The sequence below is a fragment of the Puma concolor genome, chromosome A2, assembly GCF_028749965.1.
Source record: "Puma concolor isolate L17-30 chromosome A2, mPumCon1.1.hap2, whole genome shotgun sequence".
Lineage (NCBI taxonomy): Eukaryota > Metazoa > Chordata > Mammalia > Carnivora > Felidae > Puma > Puma concolor.
Window position 1 is genome coordinate 45,797,659 of NC_141668.1, and position 18,018 is coordinate 45,815,676.

General features: G+C 37.0%; 1 protein-coding gene across 12 annotated transcripts in view; it reads right to left on the minus strand.

Annotated features, from left to right (window-relative positions):
* The window catches only part of BBS9 (Bardet-Biedl syndrome 9), a 454,270-nt gene that overhangs the window by 263,649 nt on the left and 172,603 nt on the right, over nucleotides 1–18,018 (minus strand). For all 12 annotated transcript variants that reach the window (XM_086692905.1, XM_086692893.1, XM_086692922.1 and 9 more), the window contains 2 exons: nucleotides 6,857–7,038; nucleotides 1,139–1,215 (listed from right to left, as the gene is read on the minus strand). In XM_086692905.1, the coding sequence (XP_086549031.1) occupies nucleotides 1,139–1,215; nucleotides 6,857–7,038 (259 nt within the window). The remainder of the gene's footprint in view (nucleotides 1–1,138; nucleotides 1,216–6,856; nucleotides 7,039–18,018) is intronic.

Below are 18,018 nucleotides of genomic sequence, written 5' to 3' on the forward strand. Positions count from 1 at the left end.
AGATTTGCCCAAACTGCAGGCAGTGAGACCTAATCAATTATAATCTAACGAGTACTTACAGAAAACTAAACAAGGAGATGGGGCAACACAACAAAGGACAGGCCCTCCTTCATGCTTCTGGTTTCTCATCTCCATTCATTTATATAGCAAAATACACTGAGCACTCATTATGTGACAGACACTAAGGATATGGCAGTGGACAAGACTAGTGGAACGCATGGTGGGGTGGTGGTAGTGATGATAATGATAATGCTAGAACTAAAATGTAATTTGATGATGATGATGATGATGATGCTGCTGCTGCTGCTGTGGGGGTTAATTATCATAACAATTCAACAAAGTAGATTCTATTATTATTCCCATTTTACAGCTGAGAAAAATTGACACTAAGAAAATTAAATACCTTGCCTTGGGTCACACAGATAGAAATAAGGAAAAATAATTCCTGGTCCAACTGTTTACTGTTAAACTAACACACAAAGACCCCTCTTCCCCCCCCCCCCCACCAACATAACCACTATAATGTATTACAGACTGTAAATTAGCAAACCCTGAGCTAGGCCTTTCATAGACATTATCTCTTGTGTGGTCAGTATTATTCACCTGGATTGCGATTATCTCAATATTCTGGTACTGAAAAAGTTTTTTAAAAAAGTTGATTAAATGGGGCGCCTGGGTGGCTCAGTTGGTTAAATGTCCAACTTCAGCTCAGGTCATGATCTCACAGTTTGTCACTTCAAGCCCTGTGTCAGGGTCTGTGCTGACAGCTCAGCACAGCTGAGCTGTTTTGAATTCTGTGTCTCCCTCTCTCTCTGCCCCTTCCCAGCTTGCACTCTGTCTCTGTCTCTCTCCCTCAAAAATAGATAAACACTAAAAAAAAAATTTTTTTTTAAGTAGAGTAAGAAAAGCTCTTCTATCTCTGCCCCTTCCTACCCCTTTTTTAGACTAAAATCCTGCCTAAGGAACTCCTCACTAAGAGATTGGAAATGTTTGTTCCAGAAAATAATAAAGACTAAAAGTTGTTATCCTCCTTAAAGTTTCTATCTGGGACCAGAAATTTGAATCAATACACATTGATCCCAAATCAGCAGAGTCCAACACTACCATAAACCCTTTTAAAGTCTGCAAATAAACCTACAGACACTGAATCAAATTTAGGAGAAACCATGGCAGAAACTTTCAAGTCATCTTCTCTCTCAGTCATGGGCCAGATACCTGTAATTTAAAAAGAAAAATAATATTTAATCATAAAGTAAACCTGTGTATATAGTTTAAAAAAAAGGTTTCTCTCTATCATATTATCAAAAAGCAATCCCACAAACATAGTCACAGTTGAAAACTAATACATTACAGAATTAGAAACCTGATGATAATTCTTCCCCGGCTATAATATTTTAAAGAGAAATTATCTTTCTCAAAGTTATTAGCTAAGATGTGACCCAGTGACCCAGTGTTGGGAATGTCAATGCCCTCTCCTTAACACTGCTGGTAGAAGCCAAACTAGTACAATCTTTTCGAAGGTAAGTTGGTCAGAACCATCAAAATGTAAAACATATATATCCTGTAACCTAACAATTCTACTCCTTAGCATTTATCTAATACTCACAGACATTCTCAAGGAGGTTCTCAGCTGCTAGTAGCTAATAGAAACAAAACAGGGGCACCTGGGTGGCTCAGTTGGTTAAGCGTCCAACTTCAGCTTGGGTCATCATCTCACAGTTTGTGAGTTCAAGCCCCACATTGGGCTCTGTGCTGACAGCTTAGAGCCCGGAAACTGTTTAGGATTCTGTGTCTCCCTCTCTCTCTCTGTGCCTCCCCAACTCATGCTCTGTCTCTCTCTCTCTCAAAAAAAAAAAAAAATTAAAAAATCATTTAAAAATAAATTCTTTGGGGCGCCTGGGTGGCGCAGTCGGTTAAGCGTCCGACTTCAGCCAGGTCACGATCTCGCGGTCCGTGAGTTCGAGCCCCGCGTCGGGCTCTGGGCTGATGGCTCAGAGCCTGGAGCCTGTTTTCGATTCTGTGTCTCCCTCTCTCTCTGCCCCTCCCCCGTTCATGCTCTGTCTCTCCCTGTCCCAAAAATAAATAAACGTTAAAAATAAATTCTTTAAAAAAACAAAAACAACCTGTATCTCTATATTTCTATTAATAGGGAAATGGTGGACTATCAACAATGTGCAATGATCCAAAGCCCAAAGCTATAAGTAAAAGTGCTATCCAACTTTATACACTGATAAGAAAAGAACTCCAAGATGTGCCTATTAATTACAGAAAGCAATTACATTACATTGTAATGTAGTACAATGGATCTAACATGCACATATTCATGTAAAAACGATTAAATAAACATGAAAAATTTTTTAAAGAATACACAAACACTCTTGATAAAGGTTACCTTTAAATAATCTAGTGGACCCAGGATCTGGGAGTTTACCCTTTTAGTATGATTAGAATTATTTTCACCATATTCATGGTTTTTTCACAACTTAAAATTTCACAATTTAAAAAAACGTTTACAGGGGTGCCTGGGTGACGCAGTCGGTTAAGCGTCCCACTTCAGCCAGGTCACGATCTCGCACTCCGTGAGTTCGAGCCCCGCGTCAGGCTCTGGGCTGATGGCTCAGAGCCTGGAGCCTGTTTCCGATTCTGTGTCTTCCTCTCTCTCTGCCCCTCCCCCGTTCATGCTCTGTCTCTCTCTGTCCCAAAAATAAATAAACGTTGAAAAAAAAAAATTTTTTTTTAAATAAAAATTAAAAAAAATAAAATAAAATAAAAAAACGTTTACAGTGCACAATGAGATATGATGAACAAGTGACAGAGATCCTAAATAAACAGGAAACAATATGTACGCACATGTATATGTGTGTAACATATATGTAATATATATATGTACGTACATACACACACACACAATATAGTCTGTTTTTTAAAAACAGTGTGTGTGTGTGTGTGTGTGTGTGTGTGTGTGTATAAAACCAACTACTGGCTCCCACCTAACATGCACTTTCCACTCCTCCTCCTTTGTGGCATAGCCCTAATTCTGCTGAGACATTCACTTTCACCTCAAAGTCATTGGATTGGTCAGATCCAATCATGGTGATTTCATTCCCCTGACCATTTGTTGTTTTAGGCATAAGTGTGGGGCTTAATCCTGGCAGACATGAGGTGAGGGAAGTTAGAAATGGGGGATGCTGGCACAGGCTTCTAGGAAAGCTATTTCCCCATAATAAAATGGGAGACCTGGGAGAAATATCTCTCTTTTCCCTGGAAATCATATTTGCACATAATACCTGGAACTGCCGAAATTACCCTGTGACCCTGAGAGGAAACGTCCTTCACTCACCAAGGATGACTGACTAAAAACATGGAAAGTTCTTGGATGATGCCACAGGAATCAGCTGTCTCACAAAGAGAAGAACTGCCTACGACTGCCATCAGGCATTCCCACCAGTATTGCAATATTCGGTGTAGGAATTTCCATACCTTATGCAGAGAGTACAAAAGACTGTTCACCACCTACCCAATAGCCACTCTTTAGTTCTTTACTAAAGGAAGCCCAATTTTATTCTAAGCAACAAAGTGCTCAGCTGAAACACTATATTTCCCAGCCTCTTTTGCAGCTTGGAGTGGCCAGTAAGATGTGAGTAGAAGCTGCTCAGGGTGTGGCTTCCAGGAAAGATCCTTAAGGGGGCTGACTCAGCTGCAGATGTGAGGACAGGAGTTCCAGAAGCCTTCCTGGACCAATAGATGACCCTGGGATAGAAGGAACTAGAGTCCCTGATGACAGTGGAATTGCCAAACCAACCCTGGTTTGCCCATCACTGGACTTCTTTTCCATGGGAAAGAAATAAACCTCTGCCTTGTTTAAGCCACCTTATTTGAGTATGGTATTACGTGCAGCCAGACATAGCCCTAAACAATACATCTCCCAACAAGGTCACCAAGCACAAATACTTCTAGTACTCAATGGTAAAGACAATTTAGTTATCCTAGACTTATTTCCAATGGGGTACAGACTTTCATTTATATGTCCCTTTCTTAGGGCGCCTGGGTGGCTCAGTCGGTTAAGCATCTAACTTCGGATAATGTCATGATCTCACAGTTCTTGAGTTCAAGCTCTGTATCTGGCTCTGTGCTGACAGCTCAGGGCCTGGAGCCAGCTTCGGATTCTCTGTCTCCCTCTCTCTCTGCCCCTCCTCCACTTGAGCTCTCTCTCTCTCTCTCTCTCTCTCTCTCTCTCTCTCTCTCTAATAAACATTAAAAAATTAAAAAACACACACAAACTATATGCCACGTTCTTACTGTTCTCTTTCCCTTCCTGAATACACAACTGTGTAGGAGGCTATCTCAATACCATACCCATTCCTTCACACCCACCGCAGCAGAGAACATGATCAACTGGCTAAATCATAAGAAACTTCTGTCTTTGAAAGTGCCTACCGACAGATGTTGTTGACTACTGGTAAAAGAAATGTTAGGCAGGATTCACACTAATGAGTATGAAAAGCTTCAAAACCCATGAGCCATACAGAAATTATTACTATAATTTCATGCTTACAACATACATTCCTCATATAAGTTACACACATAAAATCAGCTTCAAAAACACTTTTATTACAGTAGATAATATACACCATGTGTACAACAAAATGTACTCTTTAAATTGGCTTTAAATTTTGCTGAAACTCTTGCTTTGAAGAAATAAAAAAGCTCTAAGTACTGAAAATAATCCACAAGACTGTGAACTTATTTTTGCAAGTTAAAGTCACTATACTAAAATAAGTGGCATTTAAACGAATAATGAGGTCATCAAAAAGTTCAGAGTTTTAACTTCTCATAATCTTCTGCAATGAAATGATTTGGTGCTTTTATATAATTACAGGTTTTTTAAAAAAAAAAATTTTAACCTTTATTTTTGAAAGAGAGAGAGACAGAGACAGAGCACGAGCAGGGGAGGAACAGAGAGAGGAGACACAGAATCTGAAGCAGACTTCAGGCTCTGAGCTGTCAACACAGAGTCTGACGAGGAGCTCGAACCCATGAACTGAGAGATCATGACCTGAGCCGAAGTTGGACCCTTAACCGACTGAGCCACCCAGGTGCCCCTAATTACAGGTATTTTAATAAACAAATATACCACAGTTATATAAGGTTACACAACACTAAATGTTTTCAATATCTGGAAATAGTATATTTTAAAAGTCCTCTTTCTTACAAGTTTCTCTTTGGGTTTTTTTGTTGTTGTTACTGTTGGTTTTTTTATTTTGTTTTGTTTTGTTTTTTTGGTACGACTAAATGATGGCAAAGAAGGGGCAGGGAACTTTAAATATTAAGTAAAATTTGAGGTTATGTAAATAATGAACTTTACACCAAGTCTGTGGGCACATCCCTAGCTTAATTAGCAGTTATTTCAAGTACACAGAAGGATCAAGGTAATGACAACTTTAAAAGTAGCCCAACCCTTCTCACTCAAGGGTATCACTATGGTCACAGAAAAAAACTTTTAGCTGTAAAGGATTTTTCTGAGAACTCTTTTACACAATTGAGTGTTAATCAAAATATCATTAGCACATAGTTTATGGGAAGGGCAAAATCTCAAGACACAAAATCTAATGTGAAAAGCCACATTAAATTTATTTAATGAACTCTGGAAATTTCACATTTCATATATATGCCACTCTTCTCCAATTATATTTTTAAATGACAAAAAGAGACTTATAATTTCATTAATCCCCAAAACACCAGTATCAAAAATGGGGGGGGGGGGGAATTGTATATTGCAATGTGACACATCCAATGTTAACCATTCTCCATTTGACAGGGGGCTGTAGACAACAAACAGGTTTTCTGTAATTAGAGGTACTTAAGAGACCTAAGTTTCACTGGTTTACTTTCAAAACTTCTAAAAGGACATTGTGAAGCCAAGGCATAATAATTTGACTTTAATCATATTTTTAAAATATATTATCTAAATTCCTCTAAATCTGTCTTGGTAATGTAGACTCAAAAATAGTTAAATCTAGTAAAGTGATTGGATCAGGATTAAGATTGGCTCTGGTGTTTTGATTGGCTTTTAATGCCCTGTGTTTTTATTGTAACTACTTGTTTTAACATTTCTTATGTGAAAATAGTTCATATTTTTTCTCATTAAAAAATACTTTTACCTGACTGTGAGAAGAAAACTGAAAATAATGTTTTTCACATGTCCAATTAAACTGCAAGATTGGTATTTTATTTCTCCTTTTAATTTACAATAAAATTATACCCTTGTGAATCTCAAAGTAAGATAGTATTGAGTTGTTCAAAACCCAGAAACTGAAAATATCAGCCTCTGACTCATTAGAAATCAGCATACTGCAGGCTACACACCATTTAGATGGCTAATTAACTGCAGAGCTAAATTATATCGCAAAGCTACAAATGACCACCATTTTAGCAACCAAGTGGTAACTCATGTACTGCTTTGGTTTCTTTTAAAAGAAGCAACTAAAATGTTTTCAGGGATATTAGAAGTTACTAAGTGACCACCCTAGAGTATAATGCTCTTCTCATGTCCTGAAACCACTACCCAAATAAATACTTTGTTCCTTTCTTAAGAGTTTAAAGAAAAAAATTAGATAGTAGTGTCCCTGAAACACACTAACAAAAACATTACCTTAAATAGGATATTTTTTTCACAAGCTATAAAATACAAACTAAGTACAAAGACCTCGTATGCTAAACAGCAATAGCGTTTTTACAAATATGATTTTAATTAAGCCTGGAGGAGAAATTTACCTAATATATTCAAAACATTATCCACATATAAATTTTATAATGAATACTAAAATCACATAATACAGAATTGCAAACGAGATACCTTGTGATTTATTAACATCTTTGATGATTTTCTGAAGTTCTTTCAATTCTATATCAAGTTCTTCATAGTGTAGTTCTCTAGATTCAACTTTTGGAGCTTGGAAAAAAGAAGGGTCTGTCCCCAGGTATGAACACTGCAAGTGACCATCATCACTCAGAGTGACTATCACTCCCTTTAAATCACTACAAAGAGAAAGAGAAAATGAGATATAATTCAAATTTTTGGTGTATTTAGACTTGACCAACAATATTTTTATTCAATTCAGCTTCAACATGCCATTAAGAAAATGACCACATATCTATTTCTAAAGTTTTATATCAAAGACTCAATTCAAATGTTTTAAACATGATTTATATTTATATAAGCACTCCCAATGTTAGGATTCATTTTACAGGGGGAGAAGAAAACCTTAACAATTCTTGTAATAGCTGTCAATTTGGGGGACCTAACAACATGATAAATCATGCTCCAAGAGCTTTTCAAGTAACTGTATCATTTAATCCTCGCTCCAGCTTCCACTTGGCAGATTCATAATAATCATGTGAACACTTGTGGAACTACAGTGGATCAAGAGCTGGTCTACGGGCTGGTGAAGACCATGGCTGAGGCACAGGAGCAAAGAAAGACAAGACAATCCGGGAAATGGTGAAAAATGCTAGTGAAGTAAGGCCTCCAAGACCTTGAAGAGAAATGCACTCCCTGATCTTTTCCTTTTCCTTCTCTATACCTTGGGAACCTGTGTTTGTGCTTTGCCCAGGGACCCCACCATAGCTTCCTTTACACGACTGCTACTCAAGCAGCCACAGTCATTCTTGCTCTCGACTCTGAGGGAGAAGTATCCCATTTTCTCATTTCATGGCTCTTTCTCCACCACTCTTCAAATCCTGGTTATCTCTGTTCCTCCTCATTCTTTTACTCTTCCTTCTTCATTAGGCTCCCTTATCTCTTTTTTTTTTTTTTAATGTATGACACCACTTATTTTATTTTACTTTAAATATTTAGTTTGAGAGAGAGAGAGAGAGAGAGAGAGAGAGAGGAGAAAGAGACAGAGAGGGTTTGTGGGGGGAAGTGGGGGGAGAGATTCCCAAGCAGGCTCTATGCTGACAGCACAGAAGCTCTATCTCACGAACCCATGAGATCATGATCTGAGCCAAAACCAGGAGTCAGTCACCCAACAGACTAAGCCACCCAGGGGCCCTTCTTTTTTACTCTAGAAACTAGCCCAAATATATAAATTATACATAAAGCTAGGATACTATTTTTAAAAGTTCTAAGTTTTCCTGAACTTGCTATTAAAAGAATTTCATTGAAGGGGCGCCTGGGTGGCGCAGTCGGTTAAGCGTCTGACTTCAGCCAGGTCACGATCTCGCGCTCCGTGAGTTCGAGCCCCGCATCAGGCTCTGGGCTGATGGCTCGGAGCCTGGAGCCTGTTTCCGATTCTGTGTCTCCCTCTCTCTCTGCCCCTCCCCCATTCATGCTCTCTCTCTGTCCCAAAAATAATAAACGTTAAAAAAAAAAAAAAAAAAGAATTTCATTGAAATGAACACAATTTGCTTCTTCCCTAGCCTACTCAGAAGAAAAAAGAAGTCAACATTGTCATAAGTCATTTTGAGGTGATACATAAGGAATTTGTCTGATTTTCTTTTGTTTTCTAATGGTCTTTGATTTAAAAAAAAAAAAAAAAAAAGATTTCTGGGGCACCTGGGTGGCTCAGTCGGTTAAGCGACCAACTTCAGCTCGGGTCATGATCTCACAGTATGTGAGTTTGAGCCCCGCGTCAGGCTCTGTGCTGACAGCTCAGAGCCTGGAGCCTGTTTCAGATTCTGTGTCTCCCTCTCTCTATGACCATCCCTCATTCATGCTCTGTCTCTCTCTGTCTCAAAAGTAAATAAACGTTAAAAATAATTTAAAAAATAAATTAATTTTAAAAAAAGATTTCTAACCCTGTTCTAAAGATTAAATATTAATCAAAATTAACAGAAAATCTGAGAGAAAAATAACTTGAAAAAAATGTTGCAAATTCATCTGAAAAAAAAAGGGTGACTTATACAAGTCTAAGCCTTATTCAGAATAAGTATGAAATCTTAAAACTCCTAAATTTTGGATCATGGCAAGGGGTCGGCTCATTACTCTAAAGGCTTAACTTGGTTTAAAGTAGATATTGTCTTTCCTATAAAGTCACCAGCACCCACTTTACCACCTGTCTTCAACACAACATTCTTTTTATTATTTTTTTTGAAAAATTTAAATACTATGTATGTATATCCAGTTCTTATATTTGACACAGAAGTCAAAAAGTGCCTCAATTTTACCTCTATTTCTTTAGGTTACTTCTGCTTAGAACTAACATTTTTTTTAAGTTTTTGTTTAAATTCCAGTAAGTTAATATACAGTGTAATATTACTTTCAGGTGTATACTATAGTAATTCAACACTTCCATACAATACCTAGCACTCATCTAAGCAAGTGCACTCCTTAATCCCCATCACCTATTTTACCCACCTCCCCATCTACCTCCCCTCTAGATACAACATTCCTATATATATACTTTCTCCAGGATTTAATTTAGGCATGGTCAGTGCCACATAGTCCTCTGGTATGACTTCAGAGAAACAAAAAATAAACTGGTATCACAGACTCAACAGCTAAAATATTAGACTAAGAGTCAGGGACCTTAGGGTTACGGTTCTAATTCTGGCTCTGCCCCTATATAGCAGAGTCAACTTAGAGAAGTCTTCCTAAATGTTATCTCTAAAATGAGAAAGTGAGACTATATGATCCTCAAAAATCTTTAAGTCTTATGAACTGGTTCTGTCAATCTAGCTCAGAAAATAAGCACTCCCAACATAAAATTATTTTCCCAAAATATAGTGTGAAAAGCAACCCCATAGTACCTCTGAGCTGTACTCTTTCTTTGCAGGCAGCTGAAGCCACCTAGTGGCCACAGAAATCCTACCTTCCAGTTCTGAGGAGCCCATTTCAACAGGGCAACCCTCTGTCCCTTCTGAGTTATGACTGTGGTCTATTCCCCATTCTCCAACCCCACTGAGGTCTGGAAACTCAATGAGTCTTCAGGAAACTCTAGAACACTAAAGACAAGATCTTTGGCTGGCTTCTCAGAGAATGAGATCATCAGTTTTCTTAATACAAAAGAGTATTTCCATTTTATCTTCACCCTTTGAGTGGTCCATAATATATGAAACCTAGTATGACCCAATACAAGTATCCCTCAGTATCCAAATTTATTTGGTCTTTAAGTTGAATAGCTTATTATTGAATCAATTTTGTTCCATTGTTTTACACAGCAAGTATCAACAATTTTGACACAAGAGATTTATCTAAAAATGCATCTAAACCTATTAAGTTTCTGAGTCCAGATAGAAAAAGAGTTTGAATAGTAGTGCATACATTTCTTTCTTCACACTCTAAAAAATATATATATTACTACCACTCAACCTGCCCGAATATAAAAGGAGGAGCCAGGCTTGGTCTTTCCCTCATGGGAAGAATTTAACAAAGGTCACCAGAATGTCTTAACAATAAATTATAAAATTTAAAGCAATTTATTTTTTCTTCAACCGCATCTGACTCACCACATATAATTTAGATAAAATAACAGAAATTTAGACTTCAGATGAATTCATTTAACACTGCACAGTTTATTCCACAGGAACTAGAATAAGCTCTAAAAATTCTAAAATAAATGAGTGGAATTTCTGTCTAAAACACCTATGATGGAACAGGCACTTTGACTCTGGCCTATAGCACTACTTAAGAAATAAGTAATGTCATCACTTGGTATCTTAAATCAAAGAACAAATTTTAAAATATATGTATCATTCCTAAAACTAAGCCAAATTTAAGTATAAAGAGAAAAAAGAAAAACACAATCAAGATTTTTTAACAACCTCTCTACTTAAAGAACATTTTGTTTAACAATATTATCCATTTGAGTTAATATGTAAGGTTCTGTGGATGATGGAATATTATGCTGGAGGAAGTCATCAAGTAAATCAAATAATGAGTACACTACTACTTATATCTTAACAGTTAACATCGCCAAAACTAAGGTCCCCACATTACTGGTCCTTGAAGCACATCAGCTAACCCAAGGCACCAAAATAATGTATTTTATGAAGAACCAAGGTCAAAGATGTTATATTCCTAGGACACATAATAATTTTGTGTATTTAGCAATGGGGCATGAAAATAAACAACAGAGTTTGCTCAGGAATCTGAAAGTAATTGTTTCATCACTCAGTAAACAGATCCCTGCCTTAACAATACATTTGACCAAAATTCCAGATGGATTTTAAAAGTTAAATTTTAAAATATGAAACTACAAAAATATTTATCTGCCCTTGGGATGGAAAGACCTTTTACTGCAAGAAAGCAATGGAGGAAAACTACAAAGGAAAGGATCACTAAATTAAACAACAAAGAAAATTTTAAACGTGTTATATGTTTTAAAAAATATAGTAAAAAAGAACAAAAGACAAACAAACTGGGAAATCATTGGCAACCAATGAAAACTACATAATTTAAGTTGAAACCTATGACATTGTGAATATTCGTTTTTGACCTATAAAAACCATCTTACATGTTTCATCTAATATCTAAAGAACTCACAAAAAAAATCTTACAAATCAATGAAAATGAGATTATGTTCCAAAATGAAAAGGTAAAAGTAAATGTACAATTCATAATTAAAAATAAGTCAGGGGTGCCTGGGTGGCACGGTCCCTTAAGTGTCCAGCTTCACCTCAGGTCATGATCTTGCAGTTCGTGGGTTCCAGCCCCACAGTGGACTCTGTGCTGACAGCTCAGAGCCTGGAGCGTGCTTCAGATTCTGGGTCTCCCTCTCTCTGCAATCCCCACGCCCCCCTCCCCATGCTCTGTCTCTCTCTCAAAAATAAATGAACATTAAATCTTTTTTAATAAAAAAGTAAAAAAAAAAATTTTAACAAAAATAAGTCAATAGATGAAAAAATTTCAAAATTAAAGAAATATTTTTAAAATTATTTTAAAAAGCTGTATTTGATTATTGAATACCTTAAACTAGAAAACATCGTGTTTAATAATCAGTCCTGCTGTTACAAAAGGTACACGAAGATAAAAACTCTCATACTCTCCCAATGTAAATGTAAATTTGTTAAATATGCTGTTAGTGTTCATTTTAGAAAATCAAAAGCCTTAAAAATGTTCACTGCCTTTTACACAGTAATCGACTTCCACAGTTATTTAGGAAATTTAGAAACAACCCAAATGGTAGGAAAAAGAGGAAATATTTTTTAAAGCATAGTGTATATATAATGGAAAGTTGAGAAGCCATTAAATAGCTATATATCTATATATAGATATCTATATATAGATATATGGAGAGAGATCGATTTGGTCAACTGCGATATAACATTGCAGGTGCTATGGCACAGTTGGAAGATAGTGCTGTTAATTAATATGCATGTGGAAGCAAAACAAAGGTAGAAGGCACAGAAGCTGAATCCTGACCTACAAGTAGATCCTGGGACATGGAAAAAAACAAACCAAAAAGGGCAGACTCTGGCTTTGGTGAACTCACTCAGTCTTACTACTTTAAATACCCTTTTTGTGCCAGCTCCCATATTTATATCTCCAGACAGAACTGTCTCTAAGTCTAGCTGTATACATCCAGCAGCCTACGTGACATCTCCACTTGGAAGGCCAGACAACAGCTGAAGTTGAACATGGCTACAACTGAGTTCCTGATTTTGACTCCTCCCCTCCAACTCAAACCTGTCCCTCCCTCAAGCTTACATATTTCCAAGACAAGGAGATGTATTAAACATGCAGTGAAATAAAGAAGTCCACAGTGGCTGGAACAAAGAAAGCTCAGAGGAAGATTAGGTAAAGATGGGGCCAAGAAATTACAGAGTTAAATCATAGAGTCTCTTGTAAACTTTGTTAAAAATTGTGCATTTTATCCTCAAGCAATGGCAAATCACAAAAGGTTTTTAAGTATAGGAGTGAGGAGTGATTCATCTTTGACAAAGATCTCTTCTGGCTGCAATGTGGAGAAACCACTCTGAGTGGAGTTAATATATTAAGTCTAGGTGAGGAAAGTGGTGGCCCACGGAAAAATGATGGAAATGGAGAGAAGGGGACAGATCAAAACATATTTAGGAGGTATGACCACATCATTTCAGTTAATCCCCTCAATAATCTTATGAGGAAAAAACACTGCCTCTACTTTACCAAAAAAAAAAAAAAAAAAAAAAGAGAATGAAACCCAGAGAAGAGAAAATAATAGACCATGGTTACCTAGAGATAATAAGCAGAGAAGCAGAGGAGCAGAAAGCTGCAGGCTTTCTCACTTCAAATCAGAAGCAATGCACTATCACATAGTGGCCCACAATAGATAGTAAATGATGCTTCATACAAATGATTTTTTTTAGAGTAGACTATGCATTCAGCACATATAAAATGCTAAATGTATTTAAAAGAATTGTGTTTCAAATACAGAAAACTACAGAAGGGGGTTCATTTCATTATTTTTCTAAGCATAATACCTAAGTGTTAAAGAATCAAATATGAAAAATAGGGATGCCTGGGTGGCTTAATCAGTTAAGCATCTGACTTAATCTCAGCTCGATTGTGAGATCAAGCCCCAAGTCCGGCTCTGTGCTGGGTGTGGAGACTGCTTGGGATCTTCTTTCTCTTCCTCCCCTCTGCCTCTTCCCCGTTTGTACACATGCACACACACAAGCACCTCTCTCTCAAAAATAATAATAATAATAATAATAATAATAATAATAATAATAATAAAATAAAATAAGGAAAATATAAAAGGAAAAGAGGCCAATTCTACACAAAATGTCATGTAACTGATATTTGCCTTTAATCTACAAAGTTAAATATGAAATTATTATAGTTATTTCCTCATGTTGAAATGGAATTAGCTGACACACCTGGTTGAATTCAATAGCAAGAGCACATTTGATACCATTTAGAAGTTGTTATTGTCAGCAGGTTCTGACTTTGTACATTCAGAAAAAATTTAAAATCTCTTGATGAAAGTTACCAATTGTTAAAATTATCTGAGTTTTAAAGTAGATGAATGAATATCTACAGAATCTAACAGGGATGTGGCTCTCTCATTAGTTTTTGTGAAGACAAGGATGTCTTAAACAAAAAAGAAATAATTTTCATGCTAGAGATACCTCAAATTATAATTACTCTTATGATTAAACCAGCTTTAGATTCTTTAGTGCCTCTACCAAACTAACAATGAAACAGAAAACAAAAGCAGAGAGCGCACAATTTTGTTCTACTTTCTTTCTTATTTACCTCTCATTTCTCTACTGTATTTCATTTACTAGACATTCATTCATTAAACATCTTCAAACACCTACTATATGCAGGATACCATCTGAGGTGCTACAGAGCATGCACAAATTAATTGAAACCAGAAATTAGCTCAAAAAAATTGCAAGCCTATAAAGGCTTTTTAAATAAAACATGCTCCCTGATAAGAATAATATGACATGGAAGACATAAGTGTCATAAGACAATTATAAAGTACTTTAGTATTCAAAAGTAGCAGTGTCGTTTCTAGCCAGGAGGATCAGGGAAATTTCATTGATGGAAAATGAAACTGAATCTGGAACACTGGAATAGCTTATTTTTTTTAAGTTTATTTATTTATTTTGAGAGAGAGAGTGCATGCGAGAGCGAGGGAGGGATAGAGAGACAGGGAGAGAGAATCACAAGCAGGCTCTGCAAGAGCAGCACTGAGCCTGACAAGGGCTTGAAATCATAGACTGTGAGATCATGACCTGAGCCAAGATCATGACCTGAGCCGAAACCAAGAGTTGGACACTTAACCAACTGAGCCACCTAGGAGGCCCTGGAATATAGCTTATTCTTCAGTGATTGTTTTCTGAAACCTGAATTAATTCATATTGTGATTTGGAAGCAAGGAAATGATATCAATAGAACCCTGAGGTTGGTTCATACTCAATTTTTTTGCTACCTGAATGCTCTGAACCTCCACGCAGCCACAAGAAAGCAGAGTACGTGTTGGCACACGATGCGCCATTCTTCTGCTGTCCTTCACAGCCCAGTTTGCACACATGTCCTGCACTGACAGTGTTTCCTATGGTTCTGAAGATCAGTGTGCACTTTGCTCTGGTCTCCTCAACACTTCCTTCAAGCTACCCTCACCTTTAGTCCTATTTTATTATGATTATTATTATGGTTTGTTTTTTTCTTTCTTTTTCATTTGGTGGGTTTTGTTTTGCTGACTTTTGGTGCTCCAATTACAAAATTATATAAATTTTAAGTGATTCATCTCATGAAAATTTATTTTTTAAAATCTTCTTACTGGTATACCTGAAACTAATGTTAACACCGTGTATCAACTATACCACAATTAAAAAAAAAAAAAAACTTCTTGCAGCTAATTTGTAATTTATGACATTATAACATAAACACTTGTAATATTTGAACCTATTAAACTTAGAGAGTAGGTACAAAGAATATCGAGTATGAAGGACATGAGGGAATAACAACACGAAAGGAGGAAAGTTCAGACTACATATGAGAAAGAACACAAAGCCTGAATGTGGAACAAGTGAAGGCATTTTGAGCAAAAATATGCTTTAAAAAGATATATCTTAAAAGACTTAATATAGCTTAAAAACAGAAAGGTTGATTCTCACCAAAACGACCTATAAAATCCCTCAGCTTTTTTTTTTTTTTTTTTTTTTTTTTTTTAAGAAACGAACAAGCTGAGGACGCCTGGGTGGCTCAGTCAGTTACGAAAAGAAACTCTTGAGGGGCGCCTGGGTGGCTCATTCGGTTACGCGTCTGACTTCGGCTCAGGTCATGATCTCACCGTCTGAGGTCAAGCCTCATGTCTGGCTCTGTACCCACAGCTCAGAGCCTGGAGCCTGTTTCGGATTCTATGTCTCTGTCTCTCTCCCTCTCTGTCAAATAATAGAATATATCCAACTTTTTATTTCCAATTTTATTATGGTTTTCTAATATCCCTTCCATATTCCTTCTAATTATCAAATAATAAAGCAACGCCAAAAGTACTGGGAAGATACAGTATGCAGGTGGTAGCTGCCACCTGACACTGAGCCCTCCGTGTGGACACGCCAAGAAAGCTAGTATGCAAACATATTCTCTCCCATGGAAAAGAAGAAAGTTTTCTAAACAACAAGTTTAACACAACAAATTTTTCCATAAGTAAAACTAGATATTGGAGTCCTTCCTTGATACATGAAAAAAGACATGATTCTATGCCATGATTTTCCAGTGTATTAAGCCCTTACAGGAATTAAGTCAGGCACTAAACAAACCACCTGTGTATTTTTAGCACATATGTGCTGAGGAGTTAATTTTTCAGTTTTTAAAAATAATTATGCCTTGTTTGTCCTTTCCTGCATGATTGTCTCTCAGGCAAAGCTTCATACCTGCCAGTTGTTTTTGTTTGTTTGTTTTTTGTTTTTAAAGATTTTATTTTTAAGTAACGTCTATACCCAACATGGGGCTCAAACTCATAACCTAGAGATCAAGAGTCACATGCTCTACCAAGTAAGCCAGCCAGATGCCCCTAAGGCAAAGATTCATACCAATATACTTTGATATACTTAGCTCATACTGCATATGAAAATTTAGGTCCCAGAAGAATCAAATGTAGGATATAAATTTCCCAACTCACAATGAGGTATTTTTTTTACCCACCATTCCATGTTGACTTCCCAAGAATGAAAAACTTAAAACAATTTCTAAGGGGCAATTTGGGGTTTATGTAAATGGTTTTCAGTTATTGCTATCTATAATTAGCCTCATGATAATCAAGAGCTCAATTATTTAATGGGAGAGACATGGTAATTAGAGTGTCTAAGAGAAGAACAAGTAAAATGTGGGAGCCAAGGCCAGCTTCCAAAGATCTCAAAGTAGCAAAAACTCTGCAAAAATAAGTTGTCACAGCAAATTGCAGAAATTACAGAGGTTTCACTGGGGAGACAGAACAAAATATCTCCTGTAGTAATTTCAAAGCATCAAGAACTCAAGAGATTAGTCTGTTCTTTCAAAACTTCTTTCAAATTCTTATTAGACTTACTAGAAAGTCAACACAAGACTACATACTGAATCTAATTATGTTCACAGACTAAACAAGTAAATTGCTAAGCAGAAAAAAAAAAAAAGACGTAACTCCTTAGAAGTGCCTATTTTGCACTGGGGAAGCAAATTATATTTATAAGGATTTGACTCAACTCTAACTTCTTTCATTACTGAAAAAAATATGTATTTATTTAGCACCTACTATATTCAAGCACCATTCTAAATGTTAAAGATAAGCAGTTTACACTGGTCACTCCCCTCAAAGACCTTAGAGTACAGCGGGCAATACAGACACGTAAATCAAGCAAGAATGTACAAGGCACACTCTGATGGATAATGGATGTAAGCAAGGGAGCCAATAGAAACAACCAAGGGGCACCTGGGTGGCTCAATCGGTTAAGCGTCTGACATCGGCTTAGGTCATGGTCTCAGGATTCTTGGGTTTGAGACCCACATTGGGCTCTCTGCTGACAGCAAGGAGTCTGTTTGGGATCCTCTCTCCTTCTCCCTCTCTCTCTGCCCCTCCCCCACTTGCTCTCTCTAAATAAATAAATAAATAAACTTTTACAAATTTAAAAACAAAAAAGAAACAAATGAGAAACATCAAATCAGATAGTGAGAAAATGTTTCCTAGAGGAAATAACACAAGCAGGAACTGGATAAGAAAAGGAGCAGAGCATTACAGTCAAATGCTCTCGATGAAAGAGACATACACACAGCACAAAATACCAGACATTCAGGAAAAGTGTTTTAGTAAGACTAGAATCACTCATTCAATATCTATTGAGTATCATGGGGTGTCTGGGTGGCTCAGTTGATTGAGTGGCCGGCTCTTGATTTCAGCTCATGGAAACATGACCCCAGGGTCATGGGATGGAGCCCACGTCAGTCTCCACACTGAGCATGAAGCCTGCTTGGGATTCTCTCTCTCTCCTCAGCCCCTCTTCCCCACTCATGTTGTCTCTCTAAAATTAAAAAAAAAATTTTGGGGGGGGTGCCTGGGTGGCGCAGTCGGTTAAGCGTCCGACTTCAGCCAGGTCACGATCTCGCGG